Here is a 23,828-nt window from a genome sequence, read left to right as displayed (position 1 = left end):
GGAATTCCGTTTCTACAATTGGCGGTCAAATGATTTAAAATAAATTAAATCAAAATGTACGAAATTGACAATTATATGTATGAGAAACAAACTTCCACGATCAAATTCTGTAGAAGCGAACTTCCAGACCTGAATTCTGGAGAAACGAACTTCCCGAACCTAATTCTGTAGAATCGAACAATCTAAAAGAATTCGTCTGTAGAGACGTCTTTTTAGGAGGACTTTCGTGGATATAGAGCTAATATAATTCTGTAGAATCGAAATTTGTAGAAAATATCTTCTGTAGAAACGAACTCTGTAGAAAAGAACTCTGTAGAAACGGTGCCGACTCAATAAACGCCCCGGTATTTTGGTGCTGCCGCGGGAGTAATTCGATTGGATTTTATCAAGACGCTGATCAAGAAATAAAAGAATCCTAGAACAACATTCAGAGTGTCTGGAAACGACAAGCGAGAACAGAACATAACAGCACAGAATGAACAATCTTGCGCCGCAGCTTCTGAACCCTACTGTGTTGTGTATAAGTTCGTTAAAAAATAACGATACAAACAATGATCAGTTCATCTTCATATCCGACGATTCAGTTTCTTTGTGTATGGTGATTATCATCTTCTCCTCACTCGACGATTGACTGTCAGATGATCCTTCCTGTGTCGATGTTGCTGCCTCCTAAATAATACGATTCATTGCATTAAAACACTGAATCACGTATGTTTTAGGAAATATTCTTTGGCTTTTCTGAACTTGGGTTTTATGACTACATTCTGTCTTATCAATCGTTAAGAAACGCAGCCAAGTTAAAAATCAACATACCTGAGAAGCTGGAAGATCACTGTGAATTGCTATTATACTAACAGGCCAAGATTTTTCCTGGGGTGCCTCTGCTTCTAGATCTCTGTCGGGATCATCGACATCGGCATCCTAAAACAACAATGAGCAAAACAGTTATTGTCACGAGAACTTTCACATCTGAAAAAAAAAAGTCGCCAACAATAACAGAAATAAACTACCAACTTACCCCACTGCGAAGTTTTGTGTGAGTCTTAATGTGTTTAGTGAGATGATCGGAGCGCATGAATTTCTTTGTACACTCCGGGCATTGAAACCGCTTCTCTCCCGTGTGTGTCCTCCGATGTCGCTGCAGTTCGTCCGATCTTGTAAACTTTTTACCACAAAATACCCAATTGCAGACGAATGGCCGTTCCCCAGTGTGCCACCTCAGGTGCGCTCGAAGATGACTTGTTTTTCCATAAACCTTATTGCAGCCCGGAATATGGCATACGTGTTGCCTCTTCCGTGTCATATCCCTGTTTCTATATCAATGATAATTTATTTATGACAAAGTTTTGCAGCGAGTGAATAAAAAAAATGTCAAGATATGCATATTTATGGCCCACCTATCGCCATCGCCACAATTTGGACAGGTACAGGCAACTCGTCTACGATGCTGTTTGTTTGGATCAGTCTCAGGCGCCGACGCAGTAGTGCTTGCCTGATATTGCTGCGCTGGCGGGGCAGGAGTGCTGGGCGCAGGCGCAGACTGAATCGTTTGCACGATCTGCCACTTGGATGGTTCGTTTCCCTCGATATGAACAGTTGGTGCAGCGGTAACAATTTGCGTCCCGGCTGGATTTGAAGGTAACGATTGCATGGAGGCCTGCTGCAAGGCACTGGCCGGGATGACCTGGACGTTTCCCAATCCAGGGATATTTTGTACGGGAAATGACTGCAGAAATCCATTCGATGCATTCATGCCAGCCGTCGGTTGGAGCTGCATTATGTTATTACCGACACTCCTCATCATTCCGCCCTGCGAAGTGAGGTTGGTCAAGGCAGAGGCTGGTATCAACGTTAATTGTTGTCCCTGGGCACCTGTAGAGTCGTCGATGTTTTAGACATGTAAAATTTACTTTAAAAGTGATTAACGCTGAATGAAATCGACCAAAACAGAAAAACCGACACCAGACTGAAAACAATACCTGTAAGGGTAATGGGTTGCATTGCAGACTGAGTGGTTTGCGGTGCTTGAATGTGAATGACTTGACTGTTGGCTAGGTGACTCGGGTCGATATTGGTCACTTTGAGGTCACCTTCGACACTGTCCGGTTGCCTTGTCAGTGTTGACAATGTCTGAACATCAATCTTCTGCCCATCCTTCGTCGTCAACATGTTACCGTTCATTGTCCTCCCAAGAGATCCTATTCCAACCACCTGCAGCACATAATTATAAATAATATCTAGATAAGCCCCTTTTAGCTGCAATTTGTCTTTTTTAAAAAAACAAATGTAGCCAATCAATTTTACCTGAACATTACTTGGCGTGCTGACTGAAGTGCTCCATGTAGACACAGTTGGGGCTGGCGTTGAAACTTGTTGCACACGTTGAACTTGATGTTGCTGTGGTTGCTGTTGTTGCTGCTGCTGCTGCTGCTGCTGCTGTTGTTGTTGTTGTTGATGTTGTTGTTGTTGCTGCTGCTGCTGCTGTTGTTGTTGTTGGTGTTGCTGCTGCTGCTGAATAACTTGTTGCACAACCTGTTGTACTTGTTGCTGTTGCACATGCTGAGCTTGTGCGACTTGTTGTTGCTGAACCGTCTGGACAACCTGCTGCTGCGTTTGCTGCTGAGCAACTTGCTGTACAACCTGCTGCTGCGCAACTTGCTGAGCTACTTGTTGAGCAACTTGCTGACCCTGTGTGTCATAGTTATCTCATTGTCTAACAATTTCACAGGAATTTTTGGTGGTACAATCAAAGCAATATAAAATGTGAATTTTACTGCTGGCAGATCTTACCTGTAAGCCTTGCAGCTGCGACAAATTTGCAATTTGTACTTGTTGTATTTGTCCATTGGGTGTAATAATTTGGGCCATTTGCGGGATTTGCTGTAAGGTGATCGGTTTGTATTTCAGTAATGAATTGTAACCCACTGATAAAGACGCATCTTATCTCGATGACCAATTAGTGCAATGAGAATGCTTTGGATACATAAAACGTCAACGAACCTGAGTGATTTGCGGTATCATTTGAGTAGTGGGCATGTTGAATACATTAGACAGAGCTTGTACAGGAAAATGTACAGTTTGATAGACAGTTTGCCCGTTGCTGACTGTGACTGGAACCTGAACAGGTACCGTTTGTTGGACTTGTTGCATTGGAAACTGTAGCGGTCGGACCTGCACACTCTGCCCTGAAACATCCAGGCTAGCCTTGGAATCTGTCCGTTTGCCATTGTGGACGAGAAAGGCGACAGTTAGTCAGTGAAAGCAAAGCGACGAAGCAGGTTTCACCAAAGTTCAGCCAGCTAGATGTTAGAAGCAGCGACCGACGCGGCTGAGTCTACGAGTATTAGTAACACCTCTCTAAGATGTGCGATTGAAAATGTGGTCAGACATGCAGGACAAAACTGTGACAAGAAGCGAGAGTCAGCATAGGTAGGAGGAAAATTATACCTGTTGGCAACTGGACAGTTTGTCCACCGATGTTTTGAAGGATGGAAGTGGGGAAAACATTGGGTGCTCTGATCAGGCTGACGGGATGCGGAGTTATGAGAGTCTGCCCACTGGCTAGCTGCACCTGCTGCCCGCCTGTTGTTGCAAATTGCATCGTCGGCTGTGACTGGTGGTGAGTAGTTGCTGCCGACATTGCCGACGATGGAATGAAGAGGGCCTCTTGGCCATCAATATTCACCGTTTGCATCTGTGGAATCACGTTGTAACTCAACTGTTGCTGCTGCTGCTGTTGTTGGTGCGGCTGCGACTGATGCTGCAATGTCCCTTGAGTTTGGCCACCGACGAGTTGAGCATTCTGAAATATATTTCAGGTAATTTATATCGTTCATAAGCCCATTCGTAATAAATGTAATGTCTTGTTAGAAAAATAATACTAATACAATTATACAAACACACTTGTAAGAACTGCTGCGGCAGAGCTTGTACTGATATGGTTTGCGCCCTCTGTTGATTTTGGTCTTGTTGAGCGTGTTGCAAAGGCACAAAGTTTTGTAATTGTTGCAAGGTAATGACTTGTGGTTGTTGTTGTTGTTGCTGCTGTTGTTGCGCATCGTGCTGCTGCTGCTGCTGTTGTTGCTGCGCAACCTGCTGCTGTTGGAGCTGCTGTAAGACATTTGCGTTTAAAAATCGAATCTGGGGCTGAGCATTCTGCTGCTGTTGCTCTTGTTGCTGCTGCTGCTGTTGCTGTTGTTGCTGTTGTTGCTGCTGCTGCTGTTGTTGTTGTTGCTGCTGCTGCTGTTCCACCACCTCTTGTTGTTGCAACGGGTCGTGTTCCTCATCGACCTCCTCCTAGTAAAAATACGAATTTCTTAGCAGTGTGAAAAATTAACGCACGATACGTATGCAGTTTGTATTAAATGTATTAATATTCAGTAATTGAAAACGGGTTTCGTGGAACGGCGCGACGCGTGGTTAGCTTACATTCGCGGTTTACCTACCGTCGTATCAGAGACGACATCCCTGTTTGGGTCCACCTGGGAAAATTGGCCCATGGCCCGCGATAATAAAGTTACAATCGTTCCAGGCGCGATTGTAGTTGTAGCTGATTAAAAAATCCCGACAATACGAGGACCGCGATCGACGGTCGACTCGAGCCGAAGACCGAATGCCGTTGACAGACGTGCAACACGGTCGGTGCTAAGAAGACTCGCGGCAACTCGCGGGCAGCTGAAACGCGACGCTGGGCACGCTGGGCGCCGCCGTCCTCCAGCGCCGCGAGAGAGAAGGCGACGTAGAGAAAAGGCGAGAGAGAGAAAGATAGAAGGAGAGAGGCGTCCCTCCGCCTCCTTTGCGACCCTCCCTCAAGTTCAGGGAAGTAACACTGCTCGCCGAGACCCCGCACCCGAACTTAAGCGATACTTGTAACGCAAATCAGGGTTCGAATTTTTATTGCGCTTACAGTTAAATCAGACTAGAAATTCTCTCCGCAGAATAAAATGATGTTCTATAATCCGAAATCGAACGAATGAGGACTTAGTAGTCGTCAATTTATAGACCCGGGGCTCCGTAAGAACCCGATGAAAGCATCGCGCGGTACGTAACTGCGGTGTTCGTCCCCCTCCCCGCCCCGGGGCGTCGAACGACGCGGAGAGGCGACGCTGGCAAGGACGGCGGGTACGAAAAGGAACGGCGGACGGGCGCGAGGCCGGATAAACGCCTCTCATCTGCGTAACCGACTCTCACGCACACACCTACCCGCGGTATCAGGAAGGCCTCGCGTGGCCAGCCTCCACCCACTTTTCCCCGCGGACTCCACCTAGATCGCGGACCGACACGTGCTCTTTCGAACCCCCGCGCGCTCCTGTTTGTATGTACCAATAATAATACACAAACGATGCGAGAAAGCTACTCGCTGCCTTCTGTGTCTGGCTTACCTTTGGCTGAATCTTGACTGTGGCCATAATACGCGGAGGGGGAGGTGAAGGAGCAAGGACGAACGAAGAGACAACGCTTTTCGAGGACGAGACGAGACGAGACGAGACGACTCGCTGCACGACGCTCGTACCAGATCAAACAGAGAACCGTTGCATCGTTTCGAGCGTACGCCGTGCTCCTCGTTTAAGCTGCACTGCACTCCTCGGAACACAGGGCACAACACTTGTGATGTATTCCTCCGCCGATCGATATGTTAATAACAAATAAAAGAACACTACGAACAGTTTTACGTTCGTCCAACAAAACTATCGGCGCACACAACCTTTACTTGTCTTCTTCACGCATTATTCATACTCACAGTATCATCACACTGCACTAGCGGGAAACAACTTCTTACAGTCATTCGAGCGTCGCGACGAGGCAACCGAACAAAGAGGCAAGGTCTCTCGCGCGACTGCCTCGCTCGAAAACGGGAAAATCCACAGTCAGCTGGATCACTCGCAACAGTCGGACGAGCTAGAACCCAAATAAGATTCAAACCTATCGATGACGACGCGCAATTGCACCATGTATTTTCATCGGTGAGTAGCCGTGAAAAATGTACCCCACACAAGCGGCAGTAACAAAACACGACACTTTCAGCTCGCTTACACCGCGAACGCGGGACCCCCTTTTTGGGCGATAAAACTCCAGGCTTACACCTATTTGTATTTGTGACGCCACGAGGAGTGTCGTCCTGTGTTTGTATCGGTGACAAAAACGTGCTCGTGCTCGTACTCGTCTAGATTCGCGTCGTGTATGGAACTACTTGCTTGCCGAGTGGGGCGGTACGGCGCGGCCCGCGGAGGCATCGCCAAGTGCGTTCTGCGAACGTGGCGCGGCTCTGGCGGAGAAACTTGACGTCCTGATTGGCGGCTCTAAGGGCGGCCCTCATGGGCGGCCCCTACCAACCGCTCCCTAGGCAACCCAGCACGCACTCCTTTCGCCGCGGTCATCCCTCCAATTCGGCTTCGCGAATGGTGGCTAATCTCCGCGCATCTGTTACATCGGACGCCGGGTCTGCGGGCGGAAACCCTGATCCGAGGGGCAGGATACCTTTTCTATCCTATTCCATCTGCGACTTTACGCGCGGTTCTCTCTCTCTGTGTCTCTGGTGCCTTTGGAAGCACTGAAATTTCTTCGACAGATCGCGCCGGAAATGGTACGCTGCACATTATCCGTGTTAAGCAACAAGTGGCGGAAAGAGGGCTTAGTTCACGCAACGGTTCACGACATTCAGGTATCCTGTATTGTTCTATTGTAGGTAGATATTTTGATATTTACACCGGTTTTGAGCCGGCTTACTTATCACATAGAGCCTTAGAGCCTATGATAGAGCTTTGACAGGCTGATTCAGGTAGAGAAAATTTAAAAAATTCGAAACTTTAGAAATATATAATCAGATAGGCATGTAATACATAGGTACATATCATACATCTACTTAATTGAATCCTAGTTTAGCTCATCTACCTAAGTGTATTAGTGTTCCATATACTTTTTACCATGTGAGTAGCAACTGCCGGCAACTTCGTTGGTGGTTATTTGTTTGTAACAAAATGTCGGTAACCATTTATCTACAGAGAAATTGTCAGATTTACGCTTCGCTCGCCAACTTCCGAGTTTTTACTGGCTTGGTTTCATATATTTCTGTTGGGCAAGTACGATGACCACTTGAGGAAATATGATATTCTATCGGTAAGGCAAATGTCAGAATTCCTGGTACTGTAAAGCATTATACAGATATAAGGACAGCTTGTTTTTCAAAGATGGATTTTATTTCTAAATGCCAATTATATACGTCATATTGTACAAACTTGATTCACGGTCGTTTTGTCAGTTAAAAATAGCAGGAAATTTCGGAGAATTCTCCCTGCGGGTTAGGAGAATCTAGGAGGTTTTCAAAGTTACCCTAGAAGATTTGTATGACAGCCATCTCATAACACTATTGGTAATTTAAAATCATTTCAAATATACAAAACGAGGGTTTTCGACAGTTTATTTAGTATTGCAATTATATGTTACGTACTGATTACGCAGGCCAAATCACCATAGTCAGTGTATGCGATACTCGTATGTACAGTTCTATAAATAGTAGTATACACTCACGTATATCCTTTTGTACAGAAAATGATCGGTTTATAATAAATTATGCATATTTGACGGTCTAGTTACATTGGGTTTAGGGTTCCGGGGTAACTTGGTGATAAAGAAAATTACAAGTTTTGAAATAAATTAAATATTTTTATAGTTTTCATCTTTGATAAGCAAATTTTTTCAAGTTATCAACTCATCTTATTCCCTTTGTTCATTCCTCAATTAATATTCAGCTCATTAGGAGAGTTGAAGTACGTACTACATCGTGAAGTTGCATCTCCCGAATCGCGGATGTGCTTGAGTATTGTATACGACCTATAGGGACGTGAAGGGGTGGGAAAGCATAAAATGGTATAGATCATAGGGTGTACTTATCATAGGTACAATAAATAACAATTAGAACACGATCTCGACACAGTCTTGTCAAGGTTCCCCTTCTATAAGCCACCACCAGATCGTTCGACGCTTATTTGTTTTTTAAGTATGTCTTTCTCATGCTGAGCTTCTTCCATTTCTGCCATCCTTGCGAATCGAGAATAAGCCACGTGACCGGACTTGATGGCCGACATCATCTGTGCGAAACATAATTATCCAGTTATTTACAATATTTTTACATGCGGTGCACCAGGTAAATTAATATACTGTCATGGGATACTCGTGCACAAAATAATGCAAACACCTAGTCGCTGATCACTAGATATTAGTGGGTGGGAAATAAATTGGTCGAAATTGCAAATTTATAGGCATATGTTAATACAGATTTATAAATCAAAATACTATCACTGCAAATTCGTGCACGAAATAATGCAGACCTATTCGCTAGGCACCATATATTAGTGGATGGGAAATAAATTGGTCAAAATTGCAACTTTGCAGGCATACATTTACAGGTAAATTATATTGGGTACAATGTGATTGAAAATGGACACTGTTAAAAGACAATTGGGATTCAAATTTTTTAAAAGTCGGATGTTGTCGGAAGAAAGAATTAGACAGTTATAATCATAACGAAGAGGAGAGGCGAAGTCGTCAAGTCAATTAAATTGGCAGCAATTCATGCATTGACTTATACAAGGTGAAAATCAAAAAAGCAAACAAAACAGAGCTGTGTAAAATCGACGCGATATGCTCATACACGCGAATTTTTCGAGACTGAAAGACAGACCTGTAGATATTCGTCCAGTTCGACTTGACCGTTCATGTTAGTGTCGATTTCACGTAAGATTTCATGAAGTTCCTCACCAGGTACTTCCTTGTCACCAAACAGCTGCAAAGAAATATTTGGCTCGTTAATGGCGAAAATCTATTTGATTACCTGTAGATAGTCCTGGAGTTCCATTTGCCCATTGTACGTCATGTCGATTTCATTAAGCAGAGTATGAAGCTCTTCTGCCGACAGCATTATACCAAGACCCTGGATTTTAAGACGAAATCAACTTTAGGCTTTGAGGCGTACGTTATAAACTAGGGGATGACCATTGCTTGTCAGTCTTTGTGTAGACAGAATCTCAAGAATTATCAACCCCTCGTTTACAAATGAATGACCAAGATTACAGCATGATATCATATGTGGCCCTATTCCGCTCAGCGACAGCTCCCCTACCTTCAACCCACGCCTAATATCGTTAATGGAGACGTATCCTTTACGGTCCTTGTCAATAATCTGGAAACGTTTGATATACAGCTGAATCTCTTCCTTGGTAAGATTGATAGGAATCTTGTCTCGGGATGCGCGATTCACCATTTGTCCCATCTCGTTGGCGAGAAACTCGCTGGCCTCGCGATGCTGCCGCTGCTTCTCCTCCGCCGACCAGTTGAGCTCCTCTGCCATAATATCAATGATGCCAGGCAGAGCTTCTTGCGCAGCCTGCACGTTCAAGAAGGCAAGCCTGAGCCTTCGTGCGATCATGTCAATTGCTGTCCTCGCGTACTCACGCACTCCATATCGGATCTGTGATATAAAGGATATTGTGATATAGATACACGAATGCGTACAAAGGTATGCATCACTTGCACAAACCTCGGCATCAATATATGGGAACTCTGGATGTATTTTCTTGCCAATGATTGGCCACCGCTTTCCAGTTAGAGCCGCCATCTTTGCCACTGCAAATGCTCGGTCGCCATAGCTCTGCGCTAAATGCTGGGCTACTTCGCACTCCAAACCGAAATCCTGCACAAGTCTGATGTACATCGTTGGTGTAAAGCCATGGGCTCCCTCCAACTGCATGCCGTCTGTCTGGCAACCACTCGCAGGTTTCAGATTGCACGCTGAGAAATGTTACGGTACTGATAAGTAACGCTTACAATGCACAATTTACGAAACGGTTCTCCATATCTGGCTATTAATGAACAAAATAATGTGAGATAAAACAAGAAACCTTTAACAGCCGCGTCGACTGCCTCCGTAGCCATGGCGCGATATGTAGTCCACTTTCCGCCAGCAATGGTTACGAGATTTGTAGGACTGACATGAACGATGTGATTTCTCGCGAGAGATTGAGTGTTGGGCTTGTTGGGGTCAGAAACAAGGGGCCGGATACCGCTCCATGCGGAGAGCACATCACCTCGTCGTACTTCAACGTCCGGATTTAGATAATTTTTCACTTCCTGAAGGATGAACATGATTTCATCCTCTGTGGGCCGCGGGTTGTGGGTGACATCGCACGGCAGGTCGGTTGTGCCAGCGATTGTCTGTTTCTGCCATGGCAGGAAGAAGATTACACGACCATCGCTGGTGGCTGGATCCAGGAGACCCATCTGATCGGGACTGCAGATAACCAGAAATTATAAATTGTAATCTAGCTGAACTGTCGAAAACTGATTTTGATATGTTACATTGGAGGATTTGCACTATCGATTTCGATTGTGATTATACCTATAGTAACCCGGAAGGACAATGTGAACTCCTGACGAAGGACAGCAGATCTCTTTCACAGTTTGATCATCCATCTTTCGTATGTGGTCTGTGAATGGACCGGTTGCATTTATTATCGCTTTAGCCTTGACGTCCCACTCTTCACCCGTCAACTCGTCTTTAAGACGTGCGCCGACCAGAACTCTTTTCCCATCCTGCATAAACGTCCAATTCAAGTATGTAATACACACGTGATTTTAAACAAAGTGAGTCACTTGCGACGAAAGTATCTTTGTCTACTAACAATGTCGAGTCCTTTGAGTAGATTTACAACGCTGACGTGGTTAGCAACTGTAGCTCCATGCCTCGCTGCGGTCAATGCAATTGCCAGGTTCATTCTAGCGTCGTCTTGCTGACCTGTTGAGGTAAAGCATTCCGTATTATCAACACTATTCGAAAAACCCTAATGACACTGACAAGAAAAAACTGCAACAGACCATCGTAGTAGACGATAGCTCCCGTCAACTTGTCCCCCTTTAGCATGGGGAATAACTCCAGAGCATTGGACTTGCTTAGATAATACGAGGACTTGACTGTTTTGCTACCCGCCACAATATCATACATCTTAATACCGAACCAGTAGTAAGGTATCTGCCACCACCTGCGCCGTGAATAACAGACATGTTATCATCTTCATGCATAATTGACATTTATAATGCGTAGAGTGAAATGAAAGGTATACGTGTAGACGGGCAGCATGATAGGTAGAGGGTGGGCGAGATGAGGGGCGCTGTGGAGCATGGAAGCACGTTCGTGTAGAGCCTCCTTGACCATCCTATACTGTTCAAAATCCAGTTGCATGATGGCCTTCTGCAGATAGCGAACACCTCCATGTATCAGTTTGGTGCTCCTGGATGATGTGCCAGAGGCGAAGTCGTCCCCCTCAATGAGAGCGGTTTTCAAACCTGGGCATTTCATCGATTACAAACAATAAGGCAGTGTTTATTAGACGCAGGATTTCTTTAACCATCGCTCGTGCATATTCTCACCACGGGTTGCAGCGTCTAAGGCACATCCTGCTCCAGTCGCACCTCCGCCGATTATGAGAACGTCGTAATTCTCGGACTTTAGAGACTTGACCTGAGACTCTCTTGACGGTAAAGGCCTCTTGGGAGGTCTGGACACCTTTTGCTCAGCGAACACCTGTAAACGGAATTTAATTTGAAAAATGCTCTGTATCACGCATTAACTTCTAGGATCCGGAACTTGCCTATAGTAGCATTGTAATACCATGTCTATAGAGTTTGGTGTATAAATAGCAATGCAAATTGCAGTTACATCATACCGGCAAACACTGGTATTTAATCTCAGAGGGTCCGTGACTTTAATGTTATCTATATATCTATATACCTACTTCACATGCCCTGAAGGAGTAGATATAGCTCACACCTGCACTTATTATATACAGAGGTCGAGTAGGAGAGACTCAGAATGATGCAAAATGATCCTAGCAGTTCCAATGTAATAGACTGTAGTAATTATAGCGTTTTGCAGAAAATTGCCACAAGACTTATTGTAAGAAGTTGATCAATAAGATAATTCATTTCAGGATATTTCAATAAGTAAGACAATCGACTGTGTGGAATTTCGCGGCACTGCCCAACAATAAATCCAACACAGGTGATTATAGCTCAGGGTCTAAACGATTAGCTAATAGCAAATCACACGTAACAGCCGTCGAGGGTTTCGCGGCATGAAATTAAGCGCTTTGCCGTGGGCGATAATCAGTGAAATTGGTAATATCATACGAAGATACGTAAAGCAATATCAGGATAGCATTAAAATATGCCGAAGCTGATAAATCACGGGCTTTGTACATAGGTATAACTAACCGTATTTGAGTCCGTGAGGAAGTAATGAGATGTGATAACACCGGCACCGATGGCACTCGCCCCGGCCGTGAGGATGAGTTTCCGCGTAGCCATTATACAGGATGACTCGCGCAACGTCGATGTTCGCTATTCAACTGATTCGCCCGTCGTCACCTGAAACAGGAAAATCGCTTAGATCCTCGAAGTCACATCAGCTGAGCCGTCTGCTGAACGCGGATCATCGCAGTGATTTGAGAGTGCGTCATCCTTGGCCGCAGACCTTGGCTACTTGTCCAAGCACGTGGGATTTCGCAACTCACGCCCGCCGGCACAGACATCCAACGTTTAACCCTTTACATTATTGTGCTGTATAACAAGATAGTATTCTGTGGTTTTTGGGATCGCTGAATACGAATCTGAAATAAGATTTCAAAAATTCAAGATGGCGGGTGGAAATTTCAAATTTAATTAAATCCGGTCAAAAAACTCGATGCAAGGATTTTCGGGATCGCTGATTAGATTCGCCATACTGCAGTTTTAGAATCTGATTTCAGATTCGTAATCAACGACCCCGAAAACCCCTGGACAGAGTTCTTTCTTCGGACTCGATCGAATTTGAAATTTTCATCCGCCATGTTGGATCCGCCTGCTTGAATTTTTAAAATCCCATTCCAGATTCGCAATAAGAGGCCCCAAAAACTTATAATTCATGTAAAACGTGTATATGTGTAGAGGAGCAACTTTGTCGGAAATGAATTATTCGTTCAATTTTCACCATTTTTTTTAAATCAATTTGTTCGAAACAATAAAAATTTACATTATATCGCAATAATTATTCTCGAGTATTGAAAAACTATTAGTATACTATATACTATGAGAAGTAAGAAAAAATCGCAAAGATAAACGTTGATAAGTTATCTAAATATCCAAAAAAATGGATATAAAATAGGTGGTGAGAATACTTGCCGCACTGTACTAAGGAAACTGCGCCACATGCACGTGCCTGTCTCTCAGCGTATGTACGATACAGGTATATAGGTATAAAACGTATCGTATTTGTACACACATCTATCCATTTTAGCGCTAAAAATGCTTTCCCTGGTAGACAGATTATGGTATGTATGTTTGTACCTGCTTGTTTGCATGTACGCGAACGTGTATGTGCGGCGTGTAAAGGCATGCTTACCATGCGTACAATTATTTTTTAATTTTATGCTGGTTTGAACGGGTTTAGCCTTGGGGATTAGGAGCGCATGAGTTCGTGCAGCTGTGTGTGAGATACGCTGGATTCGACACTCACTTGCGAAGTTTATCAGTTACGAAATTGTGTAACGTACGCACGTGAATACGTCGGGAGATTTTTTTTTATTTTCTGTGTATCCAACACGCTAGACGTCTTATCGTCTTATCGCATGACTCAAGATCAGCCAGTCTAGCGTTTTATTGAGGAAGAAAGATCAATAAGTTTAATCCACTTGCGTGGAGGCGACTTACGTGAGTTTGGATCAAGTGTTTTGTCGAGTGTCTGTTTGTATATAGCTATACCACACGAACACCGAATAATCTATTTCTTTGCATTTACTAATGACATAGTGTAAATTCTTGGGCGTAGTTTTCACGAAAGAAATGAGAACACCCAATTTCGGTTTCTCTGCCTTTAAGTTGTGATAAATTTGCGTAATTTTCCAATCAGGCGGTGCACCAAAAAATGCGGAGGTGAAGGTAGTAACGTTACCGTACGTTAAATTTTGAAAGAAAAATTACTATTTTGCACCTTTAGAATAACTGGAAAAGTTGAATTTACAAAATCTGAGATTGTTCATGCTTTATTAAAATTTTCAAATTTCAGATCATCCTAAAATTGCAAAATAACGAGTTTTTATAATGATCCATCGTTACAATAACGGTACAAACTTCACCATGATCAAAAAATCGTGACCCTCTGCAAATATCGCACTAGTGACGACAAACTTGCATAATAATTATCAACATATGATATATTGTTTTCTTTACGAAACGTACACGCTCAATACGCTCAACTAACGTGTTTAAAAGAATGAGCTCATTCGCTATGCACCTTATTCCGAAAAATAGTTTAGCAAACAACGATATTTCACTACCTCGTCAACGAGACAATTGAACTTGTTTTTGTTCTTGAGTTGACAATATGCAATTTATCTCGAAGAAGGCGGGAGAAACGAAAAAGAATGCCTGCAATTAGTATACATAACACGATGCCTAATATTCTTCGATATACTCCCCTGCAAGCTGTGTATATATTTTGCGCGGTACTATTTATACGAAAATAGTGCACGGGACGAGCTTGCGATTGTGCCAACAGCTTAAATGTCAAGTAGGATGATTAAACGCGGCGGACACAATGTGGCTATAGATTATACGCATGCAACACGAATTCCATTGCCTCGTATCCGATGGTCCTGTGAATTCTGCAAAAAAAGTAACTCGACACAACGTGACGAATCCGGAATCGCAACACAGCCAAGAGAGTACGAATAATCGATGGGGACCGGATTCGAGAGATCCGCAGTTCGTCGGTGCGTTGCCCAATTCGTCGCAAGTAATAAAAGCGAACGTGTGCAAGTCGTGCAATTTGCGAAAGACCCGACGCTCTGACAAAACTTCTCCTCATTCCGAAGCTCAGGCTGAACATATTGCGTTATACATACATATACATGATACATGCGACGGCCCAGGGCAGTTGTATGGCGTTTTGCGCACCACACCCCGGAAGAACCGGCAATCCTAGGCCGTTAACGAACTTATTTTTATCCCTGGCGAGGAGGAGTATTTCAGAACGAATGTCTCTTCTCACCTCCAAGTCCCCGGGGGGCTGTTGAAACGATGCCGTGGCACAATAAACCGGGAAGAATAGGTGGGCACGAATCAGGCTCTTCGCGTCGAAATGGGAAATCGCGGTAACACCCGCTTTGCTACATAGATATAAGTTGCCGCTGGATAGATGGATGAACGAGGTAACCGCGTGCGTTTCCTCTTTCCTATAGTGGCGATATCGCGGTCTTCTATCTCGCACAGCGGCGCGATTACGTATTCGCGGAACGTACGGGACGCGAATGCACGCGTACACGTGACTTCTTTTAACCTTGTCGGGGAATTGGCAATGAAATCACACAGGGCGGGGAAATTTGTGTGAAATGAACGGTGTTTGTGTGGCGGAGGGATGCAGTGGTACTCACGAAGGTGCAGGGGTGCGAAATCATCCAGCCCTCGATGTCACCGCTCTTCAACAAGTCGAAACACAGCCTGGTATCAGCACATTATTCTTCGCACACAGATAGAACTAACGTTTCGTCCGCGTCCTGTGAACAAGCCTGCGACGGTGGTTCGATCCCTGGAAATCCTCACACCACCAACATCGACGGCGAACTAACGACGCGCCGAACGCTGCCGACGCCGCGCACGATCTGTCACAATTCCCCACCGCGCGCAGAATCCGGCCTCGTTTGAAAGGAATTTTTAATTGTATAATAATCATCGTTTGTACCGCGATAAGCCTGAAAACTTGATTATGACTGTTAGATTTTTTTCTGTTAGAAGCACAGGTTCGCTTTTTTGTGATGGTGACTTCATCTTTCATGTATTTTTTCTGTTCTGTCGTCATACGTGAATCTTATGAAACATACGTATTTCTTGTGTCAAATCGGGGTTCACCCATTATAATGTTTATAGGTAAAATTAACTGTATTTAAATCCATTTATTGATACAACGTTTTTTTCATTATCACATACAATAGTTTGAAGATACATACTCAGACACACCTTACTTATACACCCAGTCAAAAAAAATTTTCCGCATATATTATATACGCACTTTCACACTCAATTTCTACGGTCACGTTCGTAACAAATTAGGTATAGGCAGTCGCTGTGTTACTCACGACAATATACCTGTGTGTATTATTTTATAGTTTCTGCAAGAGCCAAATTCTACAAGGAATAATTCAGAGAGGAAGAGGTCATAACAAGGGATAAGGGTCGGGCGGAAGTATAACATGTAAAATGTACGTAAGTATAATTCATTAATGCATCTGGAATAATTTAAATTCTTTATAATAATTAAACCTATATCGTTTACCGTTGGCATGTTTTTTCTTTCTCAATTAGTTACAGATTTTATACGATCAATTTATTTTATTTCGACCCACAGTTCTTAATATCCGAGTCGATATATGCTGGAAAAAAATAAAAATAAATAAATCAAGTCTATCTCACTATTTTGATTTCATTATTATAGATCTTATGTTATACTCTACAAACGTCCGCTACCATTAACCACTCACCACCGTCACATGTGACAAAAAAAAAAAAAGAAAACAAAAAAAGCCGAATTAAAACACGTAAAATGAAGAGTACCGAGAAAGTATTCGCTCACACTTTGAACACAAATTAATTCTTAAAAGAACTTGGAATGTGCAGAGAAAATTTGTATTGCACAAAGGGGTTGTGTTCAATTGGTTGAAACGAGACTAGTTGACAGTCATGTGACAACGATGAGCAATTAGAGAACTTCCTTGGGGCATACAAATTTCCCAGAAATACCCAGTTTGGTTCATGAGGTACACGTCGTGCATCCTCCGCACAGTTACTCTTGATGACGGCAGTATGTCTACATAGTGTATATATTTGAAATAACTCGGTATCGAATGTAAAAAATTTCGTTTATTCTTTTTAAATCTCTATGGTAAGGGGGAAGGATAATATAATAACAACGATTGCCGAGGGAATATCCGAATAATTAAATACGCGCAGGCTTGATACTAATACGAGATTGTGAATATCGTGCCTAATATGTTGAGAGTGGCCACTTACGCAATTGTACAATCTTGGGGATGTTTGGGGCGGTGTTCAAGCCACGTAAGTGTAGACTTTCCTGTAACAAATAGCGAATGTAGGGATGAGCCGAAGGTTTGAGCCATGTGGGAAGTCTAAGAATGGAAAAAGCAAAAAGAACTGGACTATTTACCTATCTTCGGTGCGGGCCAGATAATCACGTTCTATAAGCCCTTCGATGCGTTTCTTTATGATGACAGGCGAGGGCAGGAATCGTACGCGGAGCTGCTCTGTCACTTCCGTCACGAGAATGTTGTGCTAATTAAATTGAAACAAAATATGAGATAGCGAATACGATCGAGATTTATACATTTTATGGAGCAATAGAGAGAAGAATACGTACTGTCATGCGTTTGCGTGCCTTCATAATTCGCACGATCGCCGCTTCGATTTCGTGCTTTCGATCCTCGTCAACTTTGTTCCTCGTCTCTCTTCTCTCAGGCTCGGACTCTCCCTTGGCCGCAACCGTTTGGATTTTTACTCTAGAGATTGGACAGACCCGATATGAGGCAGACGAGATCAAACGAAACAATGTAAGTCTCAAAACTTACCGATGAAGCTTGCTGGTGAAACTGTCATTTACGCTGAAGCAGTGTGTCGGCTCAATCTCTTTGGTTTTTGGATGCTTGAGGAGTACTCGCTGAGTCGCTTTCCCCATTGCCAGAGATTGTAACGCTCGGACTAAATCTCGCTCGGGGATGTCAGTTTCGTTCTGAATTTCCTGCGATATTGATAAAGGCTGATGTCAGTAGAGTTCATTCATCTTTGTATAGATTAAAATCGTGGGAATGTAACGAACCTCGTAAGTAAGTCGATCTCTGTTGTTGAAGAGCATGAGTACGCACATCTGGTACGTCGATACTTGGATAATATGTTTGCGCGGGTTTCCAGTGCTGCTTCCTCGCTGGCTTAAAAGACTGCCACTTCCGTTGCCCAATGTGCTAGAAGACGAGGGAGTGTCCACACCTCCACCATTACTGTCTTCCTTTCGAGGTCCATGGAAAACTGCATTAAGGTCAGCCGAGCCTGTAAACAAGGTCAACTATGAACCATTAATTTGCCAATTCTGCTTGAATTCGATTCAACAAAGATGCCTAGTAACTCACCCAATTGTGGTTGTAATGTCAGTTGACGACCGCTGTGTTTGGCTAAGTAGAAACATCGAAAAGCATCAAAAGCTTCTCTTGGCGCTGAGGGCACACTGCAATTCGGTGTTGCTGACTGTGTTGGCCAAAATCCTGTCGTCAGAACCCTCACGCTTAGGTCAACGCCATGTAGACTTGTCTGTGGAATTTGATAAGCAATTATTCAGATAAAATTATACCTGTGCATTTTCACGTCAGCAAAATTTGAAATCGTAAGAAAAGATCTTTTTTAAATACTTTTGTAACTTACACCAGATGTTAAAACGTGTTCCTTAAACTCCTCCATTATAGTGTTGCTGACCGTCATATCCTTGAACATTCCTTCCAGCTTTGATGTAAACTGGCAACCGCATTCAGTCTAAAAAATTGTACAGTGACGAGTTATTATATAGGTGCATATAGTATACGGTGTTAGAATTTGAGATGACTATTTTTTTAATCGAGATTTTGACCTGGCCTGAAGTCCTGCAGTAGTTGACGAAAGGTTTGTACATTCTTATGTTTTTTTTAAAAGTAAAGTGCTAGCTTTATTAAACCATGCAGAACTCCAAGGCATATGTCTTTGCCGCTCACTCTGCCAAATTGCTTATCGCACTGACTGCAATATGGTGTTTAATCGGCTAAGAAAATCAAAGCTTCGTAAAGCATGCCCGAGACACGCGCCGTGTTTGAATTAGATCCAATTCTTTGATGAATAATACTCGCATACGAGTCTGAACGAAAGGATGATTAAATTGTCGAAAGGTTTTGAATGTCCGTTGGTCAGTTCGAAGCATGGTTTTCAGCATGGTTTACAAAGCGGACACTTACTTGATCCTACAATGGGATTGGGACACAGGGTGGACGGACATACTCTAGTCTAGTTTCTCTTTGTGCACTAGCCCTTTGACCTTTGACGGAAGAACGACTCCTGGGAATCTTTAGGTGGCTCAGCGTTCAGTTTTTTCATTGCGATCAAGATGTCCACGTCCACGTTGAACGCGCCCTGTGTCTGCCAGAACTAGCCATTTAAAATTTTCACACTATCCAATGGGAAAATTTACTCTATCCTCAGTTTTCCAAAGCGTGTCGAATGAAACTAGGTGTCAGCGCCTCTACAAGCGCGTTTGTGAGATGCAATCATGAACCATGTACCTTTAGCTTTGAGATCATATTCTTTTCGCTGTCATCGGAGACGGATTTATTCAGAAGCAATCGCTTGGCTAAATGCTGTTTGTAGTATCGTTCAAAGACATCCTTCTCTTGTAAGAACCTGAAGAGAACCATCGTCTTGTCGAGCACACCTTCGATCTCTTGCTCTGTCATCTGTGGAAAGTAACATGTCGGTCAAACTCAGCACGAAAAGATCTTCATACCAAGCCGCGTTTAACTTACCCCCTTTACGCCTTTCTTTAATTTGTCATCAATGAAGAGAGAAAGATACTCAGGGCTCTTTGAATTTAGATTCAGAAAGTGTTCAAAATCCGACGCAATCATCTGTTTGAACAGTTTATCATTGTTAAACGAGTGGTGCAGGAAATGGTCAAAACGATCTTTTAAGTCCAGCAGATTTTGCACAAAGTGTATCGCGTTTGTGGTTGGCTCATGCTCTTCTTGGACCAAGGCTCGTCCCTGCTCTCTAAGGAATTGCGACACGCAATCTGATACAGTGCGCAATCCATCTGTTACTCTCGCGAATAATTTGTACATGCACCCAAGGTCTTCGGTTTTCTGGTTCTTCAGCATATGCACCACACCGCTGTTCTCCATCTGCAACAACATTCGTTTGATTTTTTCAAAGTGTACAAGGCCTCAGAGCAATTCTGTAACGTGTGTCAAAGATTTGATATGCATGAAATTTGCTGCAAAATCTTGTTCTCACCTCAACGATGGTTCTCATGTGTATTTTGATCAACTCTTCCTCCACCACTTCGACTATTCTTGGCTCTGTGGATTCGTCCAGATAGTGCTTCGCCCGTTCAGACTCCTCAAGAATTCTAGCTTCAACTTTCTTTATGTAGACAGAGGCGCTGTTCTCGCCAAGGAACTTCTGCGACTCCATCTGTTGATATTTGTATAAAAGTTCAACGTGATTAATTGAAAATTAATAGGACAATTGACGTGGTTTTGAGAAAATAATAGTAAAACTAGCCCTGTAAAATTCAGCGCTCTGTTGCAAGAAAGGCCTCTCGAAATCCTCTTCATAAACTTGGCGACAGTTGATACCGAGCAGCATTAGCATTTGACAAGCATTCTTTATCGCGATTCGATCGACGACCTCTCCCCTTCTCTCCCTGGCTACCATTCCCAGGAGCGTCTCGCGTAGGTGATCCCTCACACAGCCATACCTGACTACCTGAAATAAATAACGGTTCATCCAAAAGGATTCTACGGGTGTAGCGAAAGAAACAGATTCGATCTTGCATTACCTGATCCCTGAATATGATTAGACCCAGGTTGTAGACGTTGTCGACATCGTGCTGTTGCACGTAAACCCTATCCATGTACATTAGTATGTCCCTAATCATAACCATGGAGGTCTGGTGGTCGTTCCAAGCCTGATTCAGTGTCTGGAGAAAATTGTTGTGAAGGGAGCGCAGCACGTCTTCCCGAACTTTTGACTCCAGGTGCTGCGTAACAACCTCTTTCAACCCAGTGTACAAACGCTCGCCATGCTTGTGAAGGACCATGGTGTATGCGTTGCGGTACAGCTCCTCAAAACTCAGGCCGGAGTTGTTTTTCTTTTGTATTTCTTGTATGGCATTCTTCAATAATGCCCAAATACTCTCCACATACTTCTCGTCCATGGTCATCTGAAAACAAAGCATTTGGGTTTGAGAATAAAAACTCAACGCCGATCTGACAAATTAATAGACAGTGTCCCTCACAAGGGTGTCGACAATCACAAGAGAGCTCGGATTCCCTGCTCGAAACAGTCCCGAGATAGTAGCTATTTCACCGAGCGCTCCGTGCGCAATCTGGGTTGTTGGTTTTACGAGTTGACCACGCTCCATGGTTGGATTTTTATTCAATCCTTCTCAGTGCGGTAATGGCTCGATTGCTCTCTTTAGCCTATCGTTTTATGCGACAATCAGTTTAGGCGCCATATCAAGAACCCTCGAAATTAACCTTGGCTTGTCAATGTGGCGTCAGCAAAGACGTGATTGCCGCTGTCACTAACTTGGATTTTCTACATCCAGGCCGAGTCCTTTGAACAGGCAACCATGCGGCCTGTTGGTAGTTTTGGTGATTTGTCAGACTTTAGACTTGAAAATTTGGCGAAAGTAGCTTTGGTCAGGGTGAAAAATTTCGTTTTTTGGATTTGTAGGGGAAAAAAAGTGAAAAGCATACTCCGTTCCATTGTCTTTACAACTGCTAAGGCAACTGTCTCCAATTTGGGGGTGAGAATGGGGAAAAAAAACACATCAGCCTCTTTCACCGAACCAGTGCGCATTTCGTAGGCTGCTGTGGTTTTGCTATCTCGGTACAATATACAAAGGGCCCGAAAGTGAAAGCTGATCAAATATGTTATATTATTATGTGGTTATACTCGGTGTGATCTAGGTTAAAGGGGTAGGGAAAGAGGAGGTGGAGAAGGAGGTGGGGAGAATGACGGGTGGACATATTTTCATTTAAATGACAGTGCGTGAAATCGGACGAACTCGAGCGTCGAGCATCGTGAGAAGGTGACAATATGAAAACTGCCAGAGTCAAGAGGCGAGGAGCAGCGGGTTTTTGTTCCTTCACTTCAACAAGCATGCAAATTCGTCTATGAGATAAATAAGATACGTGAGAAATCGTCTTACCGGAAACGCGCGTATCCGCATTTTTTCTCTCTTGTGGGTCGCGCCGCTCTTCATCATTTTCAGTAGTAAAAAATCTCCTCAAGGGTCTTCGTTCAGCTTGACACTTCGGTATTATTACTACCAACACTAAAAAATCGAGTCAGCGAAAATCTCGATCTCCGTACACACATTTACAAAGCTTTAACGGTGTCATTCACGCATCGAGGCCAGGGGCGGGCGCGGGGGCGACGCGTATTTCGCAACGGTAGGTACGAGGAATAATATCGACGCTCACACGACGGTGAGAAACAACGAGGAACGAACGACCAGTCAATGTCGGTTATTTGCAGAAAAACAAGGCATCAAAAATTACCCGTTATCGCGGGGCCGTGTGGTGGGTAGTGGTAGGAATAAAATGGAGTCGCGCCACCAAAACACAGAACACTCGCGTCAATTTTTCCCTGTGTTATTTAAACGCGTCTGCCTCACGACGTCGGCCTTTACACGTACGTCTCTTCTTCGTTAGGTCTCTTTTTCTTCCTACTTCCCTTTTTCCTACGCCTTATTTAATCTCACTTCAATGGGATATAGCACGTCTTTCCACCGATCGAGGCATACCGAATTTTAACCGTGTGTATCAGACGATCTATTTTCCTAATTATTCCGCGACGATGACGACGGGCTGTCGGTGGAGGAGGAGGAGGAGAAGGCGATGAAGCGAGCACGAAAGGCGAACAACTGATCGAGCGCCGTGGGCTGCGTTCGATTCGTCCGGTACTATAATTACACTCCTTTATCAGAGTGTAATGTAATGTAACATAAAACTGCAATGAAATACGCGATTACCATGCAAAATTGTATGCACAAAATATCGCATTGGCGGGTAATCCGTCATTCCGTCTAATAATAAGGTTGCATTTCATTACTGACTACCGGTACTATATCTCTCCATGGTAAAGAAGTTCCCGTACGGTTGGCCAGAAGCCGTTTGTTCCGATAGTTAGATAGTCAAGAGGCTTTTTGAAGGTAACGTAATTTAAAACTGCAACAAAATACGCGCTTACCACGAAGTAGTGTCTACAATATATCATCTTATTTGGCCGACAATTCAATTCCGTTAAATGATAAGGCTGCATTGTGTCACTCACTGCCGATACTATAGCTCTATAGCCATCTATGGTAAAAAAATTCCGATACAGTTGGCTAGAAGTCTTCTATTCGGATAGTTAGATGGCCAAGAGGGTTTTTGATAATGCATACCTCTCACTCTCGGTGACGCAATTTCTCAGAAGTTATGCATAACACTGGATTCTCCCAGTCCAATGACCTTATGTGACCTGTTCCAAACTCTGTACGATGTCTGTACAAATGGGAATGAAGAAAAAAGAGGAACTCATCCAGCGTCGATAGTTCGGAAATAAATGCGGCATTATCTTCTTCAGTGCTATGCGTATTTAGGGCTTACTCATCGATTACTGGTTTCTTGAAATCAATCTTTAATTACAATCAGCCAGACGAAGAAGTAACCGGTTACCGATAATTTGAATATGGATGGAAAAGAAACTGTGTTTTTTTTACCAACGTTCAAGTTGTGAAGTTACGTAAACTATACGCAATTCAAGTATCCAACTTGATCTTTGACCATGGCTACTCAGGAAGTCTTGAAGTTATATAATTTAAATACAGAGTAGCTGGAGAGTGAGATTTCATATCAGTTTACAGTTATCTCGAACCAATGCGAGGCTACCGATAATCCAACGATATTCGCACAAGGTTGTTAGAGTTTCTATAAATGAGGTAATCTAAT

The 23,828-nt window shown here is 43.5% G+C and overlaps 3 protein-coding genes across 9 annotated transcripts; all 3 read right to left on the bottom strand.

The window, feature by feature from the left end:
• Window positions 1-332: 332 nt before the first annotated feature.
• LOC124411036 (transcription factor SPT20 homolog) lies at window positions 333-23,779 on the bottom strand. Of its 4 annotated transcripts, XM_046889877.1 has the most exons (12): window positions 23,769-23,779; window positions 5,382-5,879; window positions 3,904-4,296; window positions 3,448-3,802; window positions 3,001-3,212; window positions 2,791-2,880; window positions 2,305-2,688; window positions 1,980-2,211; window positions 1,398-1,872; window positions 1,019-1,313; window positions 814-921; window positions 333-669 (listed from the first exon to the last, which is right to left on the bottom strand). In XM_046889877.1, the coding sequence occupies exons 2-12, from the start codon at window positions 5,406-5,408 to the stop codon at window positions 556-558; spliced, it is 2,685 nt and encodes an 894-aa protein (XP_046745833.1). In that variant the 5' UTR covers window positions 5,409-5,879; window positions 23,769-23,779; the 3' UTR covers window positions 333-555. The 4 variants fall into 4 exon arrangements, with proteins under 4 accessions (XP_046745833.1, XP_046745832.1, XP_046745830.1 ...); XM_046889876.1 differs by lacking the exon at window positions 23,769-23,779 and having other exon boundaries at window positions 5,382-6,183; XM_046889874.1 differs by lacking the exons at window positions 5,382-5,879; window positions 23,769-23,779 and adding an exon at window positions 4,446-4,706.
• Window positions 7,642-15,610, bottom strand: LOC124411040 (glycerol-3-phosphate dehydrogenase, mitochondrial). Of its 4 annotated transcripts, none has more exons than XM_046889883.1 (12): window positions 15,457-15,610; window positions 12,265-12,412; window positions 11,422-11,575; window positions 11,115-11,337; window positions 10,870-11,033; window positions 10,677-10,789; window positions 10,394-10,587; window positions 9,897-10,285; window positions 9,536-9,786; window positions 9,119-9,466; window positions 8,831-8,929; window positions 7,642-8,087 (listed from the first exon to the last, which is right to left on the bottom strand). In XM_046889883.1, the coding sequence occupies exons 2-12, from the start codon at window positions 12,355-12,357 to the stop codon at window positions 7,953-7,955; spliced, it is 2,163 nt and encodes a 720-aa protein (XP_046745839.1). In that variant the 5' UTR covers window positions 12,358-12,412; window positions 15,457-15,610; the 3' UTR covers window positions 7,642-7,952. The 4 variants fall into 4 exon arrangements, with proteins under 4 accessions (XP_046745839.1, XP_046745836.1, XP_046745837.1 ...); XM_046889880.1 differs by lacking the exon at window positions 8,831-8,929 and adding an exon at window positions 8,681-8,782 and having other exon boundaries at window positions 15,457-15,607; XM_046889881.1 differs by lacking the exon at window positions 8,831-8,929 and adding an exon at window positions 8,681-8,782 and having other exon boundaries at window positions 12,265-12,417; window positions 15,459-15,607.
• Window positions 15,963-22,744, bottom strand: LOC124411038 (cullin-3-A). Its single transcript, XM_046889879.1, has 13 exons — window positions 22,043-22,744; window positions 20,666-21,049; window positions 20,389-20,592; window positions 20,119-20,298; window positions 19,632-20,006; window positions 19,392-19,562; window positions 18,508-18,615; window positions 18,219-18,396; window positions 17,912-18,138; window positions 17,664-17,833; window positions 17,456-17,594; window positions 17,246-17,370; window positions 15,963-17,152 (listed from the first exon to the last, which is right to left on the bottom strand). The coding sequence occupies exons 1-13, from the start codon at window positions 22,097-22,099 to the stop codon at window positions 17,128-17,130; spliced, it is 2,343 nt and encodes a 780-aa protein (XP_046745835.1). The 5' UTR covers window positions 22,100-22,744; the 3' UTR covers window positions 15,963-17,127.
• Window positions 23,780-23,828: the final 49 nt, after the last annotated feature.

The sequence above is a fragment of the Diprion similis genome, chromosome 10, assembly GCF_021155765.1.
Source record: "Diprion similis isolate iyDipSimi1 chromosome 10, iyDipSimi1.1, whole genome shotgun sequence".
Taxonomy (NCBI): domain Eukaryota; kingdom Metazoa; phylum Arthropoda; class Insecta; order Hymenoptera; family Diprionidae; genus Diprion; species Diprion similis.
Note: the sequence above shows the minus strand (reverse complement) of the source record. Positions and strands in the feature narration are given on the sequence as shown.

What these genes read in the sequence shown, in the direction of transcription:
- LOC124411036 (XM_046889874.1), bottom strand. Translation starts at nt 4,499, where the DNA reads ATGGGCCAATTTTCCCAGGTGGACCCAAACAGGGATGTCGTCTCTGAT. An exon ending in AACTGTCCAGTTGCCAACAG is followed by an intron (nt 3,213 to 3,447) that starts GTATAATTTTCC and finishes GCAAACGGACAG; the next exon opens with ATTCCAAGGCTAGCCTGGAT. An exon ending in CGCAGCTGCAAGGCTTACAG is followed by an intron (nt 2,689 to 2,790) that starts GTAAGATCTGCC and finishes TATGACACACAG; the next exon opens with GGTCAGCAAGTTGCTCAACA.
- LOC124411038 (XM_046889879.1), bottom strand. Translation starts at nt 22,099, where the DNA reads ATGATGAAGAGCGGCGCGACCCACAAGAGAGAAAAAATGCGGATACGC. An exon ending in AGAGCGCTGAATTTTACAGG is followed by an intron (nt 20,299 to 20,388) that starts GCTAGTTTTACT and finishes AAATATCAACAG; the next exon opens with ATGGAGTCGCAGAAGTTCCT. An exon ending in TTCACCAGCAAGCTTCATCG is followed by an intron (nt 17,595 to 17,663) that starts GTAAGTTTTGAG and finishes TCCAATCTCTAG; the next exon opens with AGTAAAAATCCAAACGGTTG.
- LOC124411040 (XM_046889880.1), bottom strand. Translation starts at nt 12,357, where the DNA reads ATGGCTACGCGGAAACTCATCCTCACGGCCGGGGCGAGTGCCATCGGT. An exon ending in AGTCGACGCGGCTGTTAAAG is followed by an intron (nt 9,787 to 9,896) that starts GTTTCTTGTTTT and finishes AACATTTCTCAG; the next exon opens with CGTGCAATCTGAAACCTGCG. An exon ending in ATATTAGGCGTGGGTTGAAG is followed by an intron (nt 8,783 to 9,118) that starts GTAGGGGAGCTG and finishes ATTTCTTTGCAG; the next exon opens with CTGTTTGGTGACAAGGAAGT.